The sequence below is a fragment of the Lolium rigidum genome, chromosome 2 (genome assembly GCF_022539505.1).
Source record: "Lolium rigidum isolate FL_2022 chromosome 2, APGP_CSIRO_Lrig_0.1, whole genome shotgun sequence".
NCBI classification, from domain to species: Eukaryota; Viridiplantae; Streptophyta; class Magnoliopsida; order Poales; family Poaceae; genus Lolium; species Lolium rigidum.
The window spans coordinates 9,508,005-9,525,106 of NC_061509.1; the positions used below are offsets into that span (position 1 = coordinate 9,508,005).

General features: G+C 42.5%; 1 protein-coding gene across 1 annotated transcript; it reads right to left on the reverse strand.

Moving 5' to 3' along the window:
* Positions 1 to 8,813: 8,813 nt before the first annotated feature.
* Positions 8,814 to 14,723, reverse strand: LOC124689194 (U-box domain-containing protein 52-like). The gene is made up of 10 exons (XM_047222758.1): positions 14,213 to 14,723; positions 13,969 to 14,090; positions 13,432 to 13,553; positions 13,134 to 13,318; positions 12,985 to 13,030; positions 11,140 to 11,500; positions 10,961 to 11,029; positions 10,328 to 10,879; positions 9,115 to 9,855; positions 8,814 to 8,888 (listed from the first exon to the last, which is right to left on the reverse strand). The coding sequence occupies exons 1-10, from the start codon at positions 14,721 to 14,723 to the stop codon at positions 8,814 to 8,816; spliced, it is 2,784 nt and encodes a 927-aa protein (XP_047078714.1).
* Between the last annotated feature and the right edge of the window lie 2,379 nt (positions 14,724 to 17,102).

The following is a 17,102-nucleotide window of genomic DNA, read 5'->3' on the forward strand; positions in this document are numbered from 1 at the left end:
AGTAGTCCATTTATTCCACAGCAACGCGTTGACGTCGGGAGTGATCCTAGTTGTCGTAGACGTCCCGCTGTCCTTCTTCCGGGTTCCGATATTCCTCTTCATAGTCTGGCCATTTGAATAGCCAGGGACACAGCCATGAGTACTTTAAAGTACTCGCAAACTAATACTAAGGTAAATACTAGCAACTATAGTAAGGGGGTGCTAAGCTCTAGTTTCATTTGCATAAAGCCAGTTTTATTTCATAAGCACTTTAGAAATCAAAGCCTCTTCATTTGCCTAACTTAACTCAAGTGGGAACATTAGTGTCATTCCCACAACTCAGTTGTGATTCAAAGTCAAAGTCATCTTTCAACATCAAGTCACAAGTCACCATTCATTTTTTTTGTAAAAGTTCTGATGACGGAACAGTATGGCCTTTCCAACTGTCCATGACCGCGGACGCGGCTATTCGAATAGGTTAAACTCTGCAGAGGTTGTACACTTGTGCCACAATAATTGCAATAGTCCGTCGTGGTAATCGGCCCTGATTTATCGCACTCAGTGCGCGAACTACCAATCCTAACCTTTCATTTACATACCCTAGTATAGGCACCTCTCCCCATGAGCTTGGCCTCCCGGTGAAAACAAACCGTCAACCCGGGAACTACACAGGGCTTGTGTAGGACATTCACCTCATTTCACGTCATTTCACTTTCGAGGGAGGCAGCCTCGGCATAACCCCTATGACGTTTGTTCAGAGGGAACCCATACTAAAATACATAAGTTTCCAGTTAAGCCTTACCCAGATTCAGGTATTGTGGGGATACTTAAGAATTGGAATGGTATCACATCCGAACCCAACCATCAGTTTTTGGTAAGTTTCACCAAGTCCTTCACAAGTCACATTCACCTTCAAAATCTTTCAATAGAATGACTCATCGTTCCAAGGTTTTCAAAGTCATTGGTTTTCACAAGTTCCCATCCATAGTAGTCAATTTTAGTTTACCACTAGCAACTAGTCATGAGGGATGCTAATCACTTGTTTTGCTCTAGGCTAAGTTTGATGCTCTTGTACTACTCCAATAACTAAACTAAGTGAATCATGCATCAAAAGTACTTTGATAAACAAAATTTAGTAAAGCTTGTAAAGTAAAAACTTGGGATAGGACCATTAAGCATAAAGTAAAAAGTAATGGTGCCTTGCTCTTGTAGAGCTTTGCATTATTCTAGTTGCATTGGTAATAACTTGCCTTGGTTGGGGTAGTGCTCAAAGTTCTCTTCTCCTTCCTCTTGGTAGAATACCTCCTCCTCTTGATAGTCTCCAGTACTAGCGTGTAAAAACGAATACGAGGATACAATCACCAAACAACACTTAAGTAGACTTAATTAGCCTTAATGGATCACACAAATGATCTAGCATCACTACTTAACATTTATCCAAAATTATGTTAGGGTTTCCTTACTTAGTATTAGAAAAATAATTTCCTCTCATTGAAAAGTTGATTAGGGTTTCTCTTTGGTTTGGGAGAAATAATTTCCTCTCATTGAATCTTGTTTAAGATTTAATCTCCTCAAATAACCATGTACGATCACATGTTGACCAAGGTCAACACTTCACACTTATCATTTGAGAAAAAGGATTTAAATGAGACTCATCATCTCATGCCATTTGATTAACTATGTGATTTAAGATCCCCAAGTGAGCAAGTGTGAGACCATCTAACTAAGGACCTCACATTACTTCATAACACTTGGGAAAGTGATTTAAATGAGGTGCTACACCTCGTAGATTTAAATTCCTAAAATTTGAAAGAGTTGAAATGGGCTAGTATTGACTACATAGCCAATATTTTGCTTCTAGCCCATGATCATGTACAGAAACCATGTGATATTTTTACATAAACAATTAGAGTTTGTGAAAAGTGAATTATAGCAATTGGATTCACTTCAAAATTCAAAATGGTTGATTTTCAATATTTATTTGAAAACTGAAAAGTCACTGACTTGTTATTTTTGCTAAATTATTTCTACAACTGATCTTGGTTTGAAACCTGTGGGGTTGGATGGAGCATTTCATGGGCTTTCCAACATATAAGGTTGGTCAAATTTGGTTAAGTAGGCGGGAACGAGAATGGGCCAAAACGAGAGAAAGGGGACTGGGCTGGCCCAACTAGCGCTTCTCACGCAGCGGGCCAACTAACATGGTGGGGCCTGCGCGTCAGCGACTCAATCAACCCGAAGCGGTACCTTTCACCCTGAGCCGTAGGATTAGATGGACGATCGACGGCCGTGCGTCGTCGTCGTCGATGGCGAGAAGCGGACGCGGGCACGGCGGAGGTAGGGGGTCGGTGGCGAGCTGGGGCTCCGGCGAGGGGTTGGCGAGGTGCAGGGCGATGTTGTCGAGGACGGCGAGCTCAACGGTGGTCGCGGCAGATCTTGAGGTGGCCTAAATCGATGGATTGATCTCCGGCGGCTTACGGGTCTCCGGCGAGAAATTGGACGGCTACCGGCGGCAATGTGTAGTGGAGAGGAGCGGAGGAGGTTCAGAGAGAGGAGGGGAGCGAGTTTGGTGTGAAGAAGGAGGCGCGGGAGAGGCTCTATTTATAGGGCGCGAAGGGGCAAGGCGATGGGGGTGCGTGCTTGCAGGCATCATGGCGGTCACGACGCGCTTGATGGGGCAAACGAATGGGGGACGGCGTGCTGGCATCGTTGCCGTCCTCGCAGTACGGGTGCGGCAGGGGTTTGATCATGGCGACGGCGACAGGTCCTCCGCAGGCGAGTGAGCATGTCTATGGGCTAGCTGGAGTGGTGAGGGCGCTCGATGCAGAACTAGAGAGGTAGGGGAGGACGGAGGCGATGGCACGCCTTGCCGTTCTGGCTCGTCCAGTGCATGGTGACCGCTCACACTGGCATGTACTGGGCGTGCCTGGGCGCGTTGGGTTTGGCCAATGCCGTGCGAGTTTCGAGCCAGGGAGGGTACGAACATGTGTGAGAGAGTGTGGGCGTGCTTGCTGACATGGTGATGCTGACCAGAGAGGAAGGGAGACCATGAGTGGCATGGTGGTGTCCTTGAGCTCGGCATGGTGGAGTTTTTGATCATGCAACCACTTTAATCGGTGCAAAAGGGTAGGGCTTGATGCAGAGGAGGTACAGGAGCAACATCATCACAAGATTAAAGTTGTTTAACCCAAAAACCAGTGGGTAATGAGGTGTATCACAAATCTGGAATGTTGCCTGCCAAGTGTTTGACAAAATAGCCGCATGAAACTTTTTGTCAAATTTTGAAATTCTTTTTGGTGCATCTCATTCACATATTTAAAGAGGTAGAATGGTGGTGGTGGTGGTCAATTTGGTGAAGGTTTGCAAGATTTCAAATATGAGGTGATCTTCTCTTTGATTCAATGTCTCCACTTGGCATCTCTATTCTGGTCAACCTAGGCAGAGTCAACACTGGTGGTCAACATCAAAGTGGTTCACCTTGACATGTTCTTGGATGAGGTGGTGAGAGTTGGGCATGTTTAGTTTAGGAAACTTCCAAACCAGGGGTGCAAAGTGAGTAAGATGATAAAAATGTCACATATGACCATTATCATATGTGAGAGAGATTTTAATTTTCCTTTGATTTGATTTGTGTTTCTTTGATGCAAAAGGGTTTGTTTTTGATATATAAGTGTTTCACAAGTAATGGCACAAGCAAAGGTGGCCTTGGTTAAAGATTTGAAAATTTGGCCAAAGTGTATGTGAGTGAAAATGGGATTTTCTCACTATTTCATTTCTCTCCATTTGATTTGATTTTTCTTGACTCAAATGTGATTCTTATTAGTTTAGGAACATTTCCAAACCATTGGAACCATTTCAAAAGGTCTAGCTCAAAGATTTGCAAAAATGGCCATAACACATAAGAGGTGGTTTCTAATTTTGCTTATTTTCCTCTTTTGTTCATCTTGCTTTACTTGGGCATGGTTGAGGGTTCATTTAGGGCGAGATTAGGTTTAGAGATGGTTTCACACCATTTGGGTAAGGTATAAGGCATAGAACAAGATTTGGGTAAAATGGCTATGTGCCACATATGCCTCTATGCATATGTTGAATTTGATTTTTAATTTGATCTCTCTTGACCCTATTGATGTTGTTGAGTGTTGAAATAGTATAGAGGAGTGATTCAACCATTCACAACAAGTCTTAGGGTCAAGATTCTCAAATTCACAAATTTGCTATTTGCTCTCATATGCCTCTATGGCATTTTTTTTTCTTTTTAAAATATTTTGTTTCACCTTGGGTTTGGTTTGATAAGTACTAGGTAAGGTTTATGAAGGTTTTCCAATCCTTTAAACGAAGTGGAAAGGCCTAGGGTAAAGTTTTAGAAAAATAGCCTTAGGCACATATGCCTTTTTCTTATTTAAATTATTTTTATTTTGTTTTCACTTGGATGGTCAAAAGAGGGGGAGGTTTAGGTTTTAAGATTCTTTCAAATACTAATTAAACAATCATGGCAAAAGCACAAGAATTAAGCATGAGTACTAGGTATCAAACTTAATTTAAGAAAAGTTTTGTTGGTTCCAAAATTTGGAAAAAGGGAAACTAATTTTCTTTGTTTTTTTGAAATTTTTGGGATGTTACACTCTCGGTACTAGGGTTTTCGCGACGGAAGGATTATATAGGCGAAGGGGCAGAGTCGGGGGACGCCCGAGGGGCCCACCCCATATGGCGGCGCGGCCAGGGGTGGGGCCGCGCCCCCCTATGGTGTGGCCGCCTCGAGTCCCCTCTTCGTCTCCTCTTCGGTGTTCTAGAAGACTCCGTGGAAAATAAGACCGTGGGCTTTTGTTTCGTCCAATTCCGAGAATATTTCATGTGTAGGATTTCTGAAACCCAAAATAGCGGAAAACAGGAACTGGCGCTTCGGAATCTTGTTAATAGGTTAGTACCGGAAAATGCATAAAAATGATACAAATGTATATAAAACATGTGAGAATTGTCATAAAACTAGCATGGAACATAAGAAATTATAGATACGTTTGAGACGTATCACGGGCATCTCGCTTGGATGACAAGGTAGTGATTGCATCAAATATAATCCCTCACTTCATAAAAGATTAGATATACTTGTTTAAAATTAAATATATCTATACACTATAGAGTGTTAAGATACATCTAAATTTAAATGAACTTGCGAAATCCATTTATATATAGGTAGTGGTAGAATGAGAGGTGTTTTTTTCTTTTTTGAACGAATGGGAGGTGTTGATGCAAATCAATTTAGGCACCAGCTCTACTTGATGGCAATCTTGGTAATACTCAGCCGTTTTTTCGGTGATTATGCTCACTCGGCTCGCTTTAACTGGAAGAGACCTGATGTATTTTTAGATGGCGAGCAACTTCACGTCACATTGTACTAACTTGTAATGATGAATGACGATGGGAATAGAACTACTACTTATGACCAATGCTGTAAACTTGCTTTCATAAAGAATTATATTTGGAAAGAGAGGATTTACTTACTAGCTTGATCCTTCTGTGTACACCCAAATGAATGAGGGCATGTTATGTTAGTTGTGGACAGTTCATCTTTAAAAGATTTCTTAGTTAATCTACTCTTGGCTATGATTAATGATTATGAGGGTAAATGTCGTAACTATCACACTCTGTCATGGCAAAGAGATGGTCAACTGATGCTGATTGTTTAGAGATTTTAGTGTATCTTGATAATTTTACTGGGTTCTGGATTATCACTTGTGGAATCAACCGACATACTAGTAGGAAAAGGCTCATCAGTGGCGCACCAAAAATCAATTCTGTGGCGCATGGGCGGTGCGCCACAGAATTCTCGCCACAAAAATAAGGTTTCTGTGGCGCACCGACCCATGCGCCACAGAAAGTCTTATTTCTGTGGCGCACCGGCGGTGGTGCGCCACAGAAACTTATTTCTATGGCGCACCAGCGGTGGTGCGCCACATATATTTGTTTAGATGGCTATGATCCGAAGTACTCTCTCCGTTCATAAAAAGATATCGAAAGTTTCTCTAATTTTGGATGTGTCTATACTAAAAAGTGTCTTGATACATCGGAACATAGATGAACTTTTTTATGGGTGCATCGTCGGCGTAGCTTTGGGACCAAACGGCGCGCAGACGCGGTCGAAGCCGGACGGCAGAAGCTGTGGCGACGGTGACCGTCAACGTACTATAGCTATGCCGACGGTTATGTGGTGTCGACGGTGACCCTCGGTATATGTGTAGCCATGCCGACGGTGAAGTTGTGCCGACGGTCTTCCTACAGCCCTCGGCGTCCGTGGACTACACCGATGGCCCCGACCTTTGGCCGTCGGCATAGCTCCACACCGTCGGCACAGTGCCGTTTTCCTGTAGTGGTGGATGGGGTGGGGTGGGGTGGTGGGTAGTATTTCTTTTGCAAAGCAAATGTCAAGATGCGCCAGGCAGCCTACACCTTATATAAGCTCGTGTATGGCCCTTTTGGTCATAGCTGTAGTTGCACAGCATTGAAGGTTCAGAACTTTGCAAAGAGCATTGTCATCTTCTACCTGCCATTGGTCACGACTCACGATAGATAATCAATAGACTTCATTTGGCGGAGCATTGTAAGGTGAGTCCAAACCAAGTTATATATATCATCTGGCACGGAGCAAACATTATACGAGGACTACTACTGCACCAGGCTAACTAGTGATGCAAAATGATTTGCCGAGAAAATTATACGAAGTGGTAGAGATGGTTTTGCAAACATGAATGTTCACCGTAGGCAGTGCAATGGGGGGAGACAAAGGTGGGGTTGAGAGATGCCAGGAATTCAATGATCACGTCGCGAGATCTCGTCCGTGCAATTCAGGGAGAAACTGGTGGGTCCAAAGCAGATTGACGTAGATAGCTACTAGATATGAGCTCTGTTTAGGATACGAGAGATGAGACCTGCTAGTGACTTGATGGCTGATCCCAGAATTGTTACCGTCCATCCATCGTAACTTTTTTTTGTTGACATATACACAACTTGAATTTTGCAAAGTTTTATATTCAGTTCCACCGAGCGGTTCAAGAAGTTTAGTTTGACGTAACATAAATTGAGTAAAAGGAGCAACTAATTTTACTCATCTCTCTTGCAATACTTATGTATGGGGAATCTGTTTTGTTTCGCGAGTACGCGAACCCGTACCTTAATGATATATAGAAGGCAGAAATATTTTACAAAGCATGGTCACCAATGCGAACATTAGGACCAAGTCTCCAAGAAAACAGAAGGCTACTCTCTCGCAACAATTCCCCTTCATGATCAAGGTTCCTCATTTTACATAATTCCAGTCATGATCAAGGTTCTCGTCCCTGGATAACAGGAGAACAACAATTGATTGATCCAGAACATGGAAGTGCAAGTTCTTGCCTACCAGCAGATGATAGCTAGTAAAAAAAATTGTGTGTTAAATTAAGGTTTGTTAATATTGGCATCAGTGTTAAACATTACAAGAGAAAAAAAACTATAGCAGTTTGAAAATTTTGCTGAGCTAGGGAAATATTTACAACCGAATTGGAACAACTGCAAGTTCCAGTATGACAGCTCACAGGCCTACTCCTGATCCTCATATTGCTATCCTGAAAATGAAGCTGCCTTCCCGTTTCCTTCGACAAGAATCTCAGCCAAGCCATCGCCCAAAGGCAAATCCTGCATACATAGTAGAAATAAATTATAAGCCTAGTTGAGACATTGCAAATTTTTAATCAGTTCCAGGCTTCCAGCTATCTTCGATGTTATCAAACCGCCTATTTAATACAAACTTGGTTTCTAGGATTACGGTTGCAATGTTTCCATTGCCGAAGTTTAAAAAGAAAAAAAATCATAAGGCAATGGAGAGAAGGGTGACCATTTTGGTCATAACTGTAGTTGCCCAGCATTGAAGGTGCAGAACTAAGTATTGGCACGTTCTCCCTGCTACTGGTTAAGATAGATCAATAGCCTTCATTTGGCGGACCATTGTAAGGTGAGGTCAAACCAAGTTATATATAACATGTGGCACGGAGCAAACATTATATGACGACCACTAATGAATCAGGGCTAGGCTAGTTATGCAAAATGATTTGCCGGAAAAATTCGACGAAGTGAAGAGACCAGTGGTAGAGATGGTTTTGCAAACATGAATGTTGGCCGTAGCAAGCGCAATGGAGGGAAGTTGGGGAAGGAGACAAAGGTGGGCTTGAGAGATGCCAGGAATTCAATGATAACTTTCTCAGCTCAACTTGCTGTAGACAGCCGCGAGATAGGAGCTAGCTCACTTCAGGATCCGAAGGAGCTTGGCACATGAGCGCCTATACCATTTCCATAGACCTGCTAGTGACTTGATGGTGAGCCCAGAAATGTGACCGTCCAGCATAAAACTATTTTTTTGACACATACACAACTGGAATTTTGCCAAGTGTTATATTCAATTCCACCGATCAGTTCAAGAAGTTCAGTATAACATAACATAAATTGAGTAAAAGAAGCAACTAATTTACTCATCTCTCTTCCAATACTTATGTACGGGGGAATCTCATTTTACATAATTCCCAGTCATGATCAAGGTTCTCGTCCCTAGATAACAGGAGAACAACAATTGATTGATCCGGGCCATGGAATTGCAAGTTCTTGCCTACTAGCAGATGATAGCTAGTAAAAAAAATTGTCTGTTAAATTAAGGTTTGTTAATATTAGCCTCAGTGTTAAACATTTCCAGAGATAAGACTACAGCATTCTGAAAATTTTTCTGGGCTAGGGAAGTATTTACAACCGAATTGGAACAACTGCAAGTTCCAGTGTGACAGCTCACAGGCCTACTCCTGATCCTCATATTGCTATGCTGAAAATGAAGCTGCCTTCCCGTTTCCTTCAGCAAGAATCTCAGCCAAGCCATCGCCCAAAGGCAAATCCTGCATACATAGTAGAAATAAAATATAAGCCTAGTTGAGACATTGCAAAATTAAATCAGTTCCAGGCTTCCAGCTATCTTCCATATTATCAAACCGCCTATTCAAGACAAAACTTGGTTTCTAAGATTACCGTTCCGATGTTTCCATTGCCGATCGAAGTGATAAAAGAAAAACATTTTTCATAAGGCAGTGGAGAAAAGAAAGGGTGACTGATAAAGTCTTTTACCTTCTCGCTTGCTGAAGGACGATGATGGGGTTGGCCCATGGAAGGATCATCAGATGGCACAGCTAGTGCATGCAGACGGATTAGCTCAGGTAGCACAACAGATTCCAGATCTGGACGGTCTCTACGCCGCAGCTCGCAGCATTTCAGTGCAAGCTCAGCGAACTTTTTTGCCTCCTCCACCGGCCAGTCAGTCACTTTGGGATCCAAGACCTCATGAAAGGTCCCTTCTTCCAGTGCATCAGATACAGCATAGGCGAGCCCCATGGCGTCCTTTGCTGTGATTATCTGAAGATAGATGATGCCGAGCGCATACACGTCCGATTTTGTGCTAACCAGTCCCGTCTTCTGGTACTCAGGATCAATGTAGCAGAAGGTACCCGCAGCGTCAGTCATCCGGTACTGTGTCTTGGTGTCATCCATCGATTTGGGGATGATGCGTGCAAGACCGACATCGGCAATCTTGCAGACAAAATCTTTGTCAAGGAGGATGTTCCCAGGCTTGAGGTCTCGGTGGACAAAGGCTTCAGGCTTCATCTTGTGTAGGTAGAGCAGACCGGTGGCTAACTCAACTGCAATCTTGAAACGGAGCTGCCACGACAGCGGCGGAGTGCCTGAACGACAGTAGAGGCGGTCCTCGAGGCTGCCGTTCGGCATGTACTCGTACACCAGGCAACCATACTCAGGACAAGCACCGACCAGGTGCACCATGTTGGGATGACGAAGGTTGTTCAGCAGATCAATCTGATGATAACAAGACTTATCAATTAGACAATTACATTACAGAATTAGTTAAAATCCTTTCATGTTCTAATGTTCTCAAAACTATCACCACAATGACATACAACTAAATGTTAGCTCTGTCCCAACAATGGTGTCTTCAACGTTTGTGTCTGGCTATTTGTACTGATAAAATTGACCACATGAAAGCATCAATGACACTGTGATTTATTTTTAATACTATTATATAAGGAGCTGATTTCAATAACATATATTTCATCGTAAAATTTGGTTATTGAAGTCAAATTTGGAAAAGTCCCAAACTTTAGCAGGAAATACTTGTTTTCTGCAGGCCATATATTTTTTCTCTAATTTGGAATGAGTCCCAAACTTTAGCAGATTCTAAACCCGGCAACATTTTTCTTTTAATTTGGAAAAAAAAGGAATTGTAGTGGCAAGAGATAATTTTTTCAAGCAATATCAGCTACGAACATACCTCCTGTTGGAACGCTTTCAGTCCTTGAGTTACATTGGAGTGCAGAATCTTGACCGCAACAACGGTATTGTCAAGTGTAGCTTTATAGACAGGTCCATAACCTCCTTCCCCAACCTTCAGGTCAACTGAGAAATGACCGGTGGCATTTGCAATATCATTTGGGTTGTACAATCTGCACTGTAATCTAGTAGGGAGACACTCTAGCATTCTTTTAGTCTCGATTGGCCTTGGCAAGGGTGCACAGTTCAGTTCAAGAATATGTTTCTCCTCTGGAGCAGATCCATATCTATCATTTCGAGGTGAGTAGAATTTTGGAGGTAAGCGTCGCATCATTGAGTGAACATCTTTCTCGGCACTGTGATCCATAAATTCCTCTGTGATTCTTTCTCTATGCTGAGGATCGGAAGACAAAGTGTCAAGTGTCAACAGCTTATGCTTTGGGCCACGAACTGCTGAACTCGGTTCAGCACTTTGTCTGTCAAGTGAAGGATCATACTCTCGTTCAACAGCTGCATATGAGTTTTCTATCACATCTTCGGTCCCAAGAGGTAACTGCGATCCAAAAGAAAGATTCCCTTTAATCCAGCGCAAGATCACAATAGAAGACATAAACTGGTAAATAATAACCAGTACCTCTTTGTAGTTCCGAAGCATATTGCCATTGTCTTTCTGGAAGCGCCTCGGATCCCCTTCCCCATATTCCTACAAGTGACATGGCATTGGTAAGACTTGAATATAACCAATTTCTGTAGTTCTGTATGTCGTCAAGAATAAGATTAAAGAACACTGTGGGAAGAAATGCTCGAACATACTGCTTGATATTTAGAAGATGATGAAGCACATTCTCCACCTGGGATTAAAGGGCCATAGGCATTGTATTCAAGACTAAGTGCATTATCATCCATACCCAGGTATTTTTCATGTGGAGCCTGGAACGCACGTTCATTGTCCTTATTTAGTAAAAACAAGGTATCTCTACGGTTCTCAGGATACTCTGGAGACAAATGATTGCCTTGCTTATTCACAACCCTTATGAATTCACTTGGACATGAAGATGTTTTTGAAAGATATGAATCGCCACTTCTCTGTCGAACTAGTGCTTTGTGGTTTCCCTGATTTGTTGATTCATCAAAATGGGTACCAATGTGCAGAGCAGCGTGTGTTGACATCAGCCTGACCGAGATACAATAGAATTAAAAATAGATACAAGTTTATGCACCAATAAAATTAGTGCACCACAGGCACAACATTGAAGAACATTAGAAATAATTAGATGAACAGATCTGAGAAATAAAAGAATATATCTGATTTGTAACTTCAGCTGCATAGAAAATAGCTTGATCCGATGGTCACTAATATTTGCATTGTTATATCGGTTCTTTACAATATGCGGGAGTTCAAGAGAGTGTTGGTTTACTTATCAAATGGATATGGTAATGTATTATCTTGTAACCTTGTAGCCTTGTAGGGGTAAGAGTAGAATTTGACCCTCAAAATGTTAACACTGTCCTTGCACATGATTCATCAAAATTAATTGGAAATCATCAAATGCAAAGACTTGACTTCAAAGAAGAATGAAACTAATTGAGCTAATGCATCCTTAAATTATCTGCCTTAATACTAGGCAAATTATGTACCTACTTAGATCAGGATGCATGACTAGGTTGCCAAAAAATTATGGATTTCAAGTTATATTTGGAACAACATATATTTGCAAGTATACAAACCACGAATATATTATTATATTATAATATTTATTCTGGAAATTTAATCTCTAAAAGGAAAGAGACTGAGGGGAAATCCGATACTGTACAAAAAAGGCAAAGAGATTGTGGTGTCAGGGATCCTCTACTGTATTAGTGTATTATAAAATTTAACAGTTGACTTATTGACTTGCATAAATAGTGTTTCGAAATTATTGAACCTTGCAAGACACAAATGTTCACAAGATATAGATTTGCGCATGACTTTTAGTCGGTATGGCCACCCAAAAGGGCTTGGCATATACTCACTCTGTTGTACAATAATTGGCATTCTAGGTTTGCACCGAGTCAAACTACTTTAAGTTTGACCAGGTTTATAGAATAATATATCAACATCTACGATCCCAATTTAGTTTATTATATCATCATACAATATATTTTTATACGATATAGATTTTTCGTTGTAGATATCAGCACATTTTCTATAAATCTAGTCAATCATAGAGAAGTTCAAATTAGGACAAACCTAGAACGCCAATAATTTTGGAACGGAGGGAGTATATGATATGGTTGTCGGAAAGTATTATGCGTATTTCATTCTCTACATACCCTCCCGGTGGTATGCGTAAGCTGCTTCTAGTAAGGGGTCCTCTTAAGATGACCAGATTCCATATGAATGTAGTTGTTGTTTCCTTGTAATTGGATTTACATCAATAAAAAAACAAGCAGAGCCACTAATCCTGTACATGTACTATTTACCTAGGACCCTTCCCTACCCTTGCATCTTTGTACATATTTTTAATAGAACTTCTGCCAGGGCCTCCCTAGAGTTTCACGTAATATAAAGGCTGAGCCAATCAGCAGCTTACATTGAACAATAATATTTCCTCTAGGCGGGTAAGTGTAGCATCTTGCACAGACAAATATTTGAGCAGATAGGGAAAGATGTCTCACCTGTACGAATGCGGATCTTCACCAGGGAAGTTGTGTGCTGGTTCACCTGCAAATTACACATGTGTTTCATGAATAAACAAAGAATAATTAACTAGAGATAAAAAAAATATTGCGCATCTGTAAAACAAGAGAGTCAGAGAAAAACAAACTTTCTGCAGCTAAAAGTTTATTGCCAGGTGCATCAGATTTTGTATCCTCTTTGCTTGTATCATTTTCGATTGCCTGAGTGGCTGGCCTAAAAGTAGATAGCTTCCCTTTTGCTATGACATACACTGAACAGAAGTTTGGTGCATACTTAGTAACAGATGTAGCCACATCCATTTTCCAAATTGTCCTGCTACGGTTAAGGAAAATATTGAGCTCATCAAAGCATGGCAATTTTGTGGACTGCAAATATTTTTAGATAATAAATGGTGCACAGAAGTTGTTGTATCATAGATAAAGTACCTAGTGAATGCATTCCTGGATGATGATCCCAGAACAATCTTGTCGACATTATGTTGCACAACAAAATCCACAATAGCTTTTGGCACATCTGTTCCTTCAAGAATGACTTCCCTGCATTGCAACTGTAGATATTAAAGTAAGTCAGCCAAAAGGGAGGTAGTAACTTACTAGGGCACCCAAGTGCTAAATTTCTCTGCCGATCAAACAAGTATGACACTAATTTGGGATTTATGAACATTCTCAAAAGACATATGTGGTATCTTTTGTTATTATACTACTAAAATTCTAGAGAAATTCCAAAATTAATGTGAAACCGTAGATAGAAAATGTACACCGCTTAGTTTGATGGGTCAAGATTATAATAGTGCCGATTAATCAGCCATCTCGTTACATTTGTATTGCACTTGTGCTCGAAAATTAGCTATTTTTTGCAAAAGGATAAACATTTAAAAAAAAAACCTGAAAGCCAATGCTTTGCTGAAATGTTGAATGTAACCATGCATTCGCAAAAACAAGATGGATTTAGACGTCACATACCCCTCTTCTGCTGCAGAAGCAATGAAAGGGCAGCAGCATCTCTTTGGTCTGGAGATCCATATGAGCCAGAAGCGAAGCCGCAACGTCCTCCTGCACGTGCGACGTGGAGAACTGCTTCCCAACTGCATACGCGAAAATCACATTTGAGAAAATCCGCTAATTTCCGTGACAGGATTAATTGCATCGATCGTCCACGCGCGCGGCCAGAAGCAGAGGAGGTGTGGATGGATGGATGTAGGTGTACCTGCGGGGTTGAGGGAGGAGTTCTTGCGGCGGATGTGGAGGAGGAAGAAGGACTGGGATCGGGCGAGGACGTGGTCGGCGGCCCACTTGAGCGCGTGTTGGCTGCTCTTGTCGCCGTCGACGGCGACGGCCGCCTTTCCCGACGCTTCGTTGCGGCCCTTGGGTCCCGAGGCCCTCATGGCGGCGGCGACGACGGACGCCTTCTTGCCCCCGGCATCGTGATGCTTGGCCTCCATGACGATCGGCGGCGTGTGCAGAGGGAACGACATGGTGTGGCGGAGGTGGTGGACGGGGGCATCGGCCGGCGGCGGCGTGGATGGTGGGGGCGGAGAATGGCGCGGTAGGGTGGCGGTGGTGGTGGGGGAGAGGTTAAGGCGCGGGAATGAAGGAGGGGAGGCCGCGAGCTTGGCGGGGAACGTCTCCGTCTCTCCTCGTCTCTGGGTCCGGTCGCCCCCACGCCACAGCCCACGGCCATATTGGTTGGAGCTATGGACTCGAGTCTGGCTCGGCATGGAGGATGAACGGCTAACTTAATTGTCTTCCTATTAGAACTCTTTTTCTTGGCAAGCGGTTCTGTAAATCTGCAACAAGGATTACAGAAAATTTGTTGATAGGACCGTCTTCGTCACTAATTCAGATATATAACAATAAAATATGATGTACAATAAGTTATTTTTTATCTTATGTGTACTAATAAGGCATCTCTAAATATACGTGGTTAACCTATTTTTTACTCTTATCTGTACAATGAGGTATAAATTGTTGCGAAGAAATCATCTCTTAGCTAAGAGAAGATAAAAAAAAATTCCCTTTTTCTCTCTACTTCATATCATCAATTATATATCCTACGTGACATTGCTAACAAATACAACCATTGTACATGCCCTAACAAGCCGGGATCAGAACAAATCCACGCTGCTAAATCGATACAAAGTGATAAGTAAATCATCGTATAAAGTAGATAAAAAATAAAAATGTAACCACATCTGCATGAGGCACCTAAGACTACAGACTAGAAGTGACACCACATCTTCTTAATAAACCATGGGGCCTCGTCACATTGCACTCACCAAGCTATCGATACCGAAATAGTCAAGTGTTTACATCGCAAAAACAGAACATGGCAACGAGACAACAACTCCAACTTCAGCACCAAAGCACTGCTCACCACTCATTGAAGTCGTCATTTCCAAACGAAACGCTTCGTTGGGAGAGCTGATGACAAAAAAACAACAAGGACGCACACCATCAACCGCTGACCTCCCAACAAATCAGGCAAAGAGAGGACCCCCAGGTGATATCTCAAACAAGGGAAGTGAATCAATAGAGTATCTTTATCATCTGCCCTATAAAACTTAGATCTATGGGTCCCTCCTAAAATATGGATGAATAGGGACTCAGATGTGTTGTTTCCAAAAATGAGGCCCCCTGTTTTTTGTGCAAACCCTCCCCTGCCTAGAGCAATGTCATTGGGAATGCCTACACAAGTCAGAAATGATCTTTCGCCATGGAATGTCCACCCAGGGCCTGGCCTTGGAGAATCTTTTCCATTGGCACCCGCCAACCTTCCGCCGTCATACAAGCCACAAATCGATGCCACAGTCGAACCCAGATCCAGCACGCCTCGCCCACTACTACCGCTGAAAGGGCATATACTCTCACATGTCCATTGGATGCAACCCCGCTGTGTCATCCTAACGAGATGACAAGAACGACGACTAGGGTTTCCCAACTAACACAAGTGTAACAAGTACTGCAATAAAATTAAGGGGGTTCAAAATTGGCTCTATGGAATAATAATTTGGCTCCTCTTAATTTATTTTCCATAAAAAATTCTATTGATTTTGAGCACTATGAAAGGAGCTATGTAAGCTTGGGAACTTCAACAATGGTGTGGCAATTTTTTTGAAACTCAACAAGATGCCCCTTGGCCGGGGAAGAAGGGGTGGAACTTTTATACAACCCACCCAAATATGCTCGGAAAAAGTACCGCCTAGAATATTTGGATTCCGGGTGTCCTATAGATTGGACCAACAATCTAGACACATATGTAAAGCCAAAAATATGGGTTTAAACTTGGGATTTCTCACAGCTTCCTCCTAAGCTCCATGGACCATGGTTTAGAAATGCGCAAAATGTAAAAAATTTAGTCCATCACAAAATTTTTAGTATATCCACCCTAGTTTAAAAAAGAGTATTCTCTCAGTTCCATTTTTTATCATGGTTTTAGTTCATATTTAACTACGGATATCGTGCAATAGATTGGAAAACGCAATCGTGTCCATTAGCATCGCCAGAGAATGGAGAACTACCGATACAAACTTCCCTTCCAGCACCGGGGACAAATCCACTTGGTACGGATTGGAAGAACAGCGCCGTCTCGCATCCCTCACAGGCTAAAGGACGTCAAACATGCACCGACACACAAAGCTGATGACAAGGAGCCGCCCGATGGCCTGAGTCGGCAGTCAAACAAGGACAATTGAGGATTTCTTATTAGCATCTTGCGGTGGTATCTCGAACCCCACGTGGAGCACAAGACATGCCCACTCCTCTCCCCCTTCCGCCAACACAACGATGAGGTCGAGAGATAGTGTCAGAACCTCAAGCTCCAGTCGAACAACTCCTAGAAGTGAAAGTTGATCGAACTTATTGACCAAGTTGTTGCCTCCAAATCCATAGCTCATCTGGACCCAACCATCAGATCAACACGGGGAAGAAGAAACCCAACCATACCCCAGCACAGCTCGGACGCGCCGAAGAGAGCCTTGAAACCGTTGCCTTATTCTTAGAGATCCTCCAGCTCCACTCCTCCAACCGCAGAAGCTCTCGCCACCAGAGAACCACGAAAAATAATATGTAGCTCGGGCCGCACCGGATCTAGCCAGCAA

Bases quoted from the DNA above. Each gene is read 5' to 3' on its own strand.
- LOC124689194 (XM_047222758.1), bottom strand. From the start codon at position 14,723: ATGCCGAGCCAGACTCGAGTCCATAGCTCCAACCAATATGGCCGTGGG. The intron at 14,091-14,212 runs GTACACCTACAT...TCGCGTATGCAG, and splicing joins CTCCTCCCTCAACCCCGCAG to TTGGGAAGCAGTTCTCCACG. The intron at 13,031-13,133 runs GTTTGTTTTTCT...TGTAATTTGCAG, and splicing joins TAAACTTTTAGCTGCAGAAA to GTGAACCAGCACACAACTTC.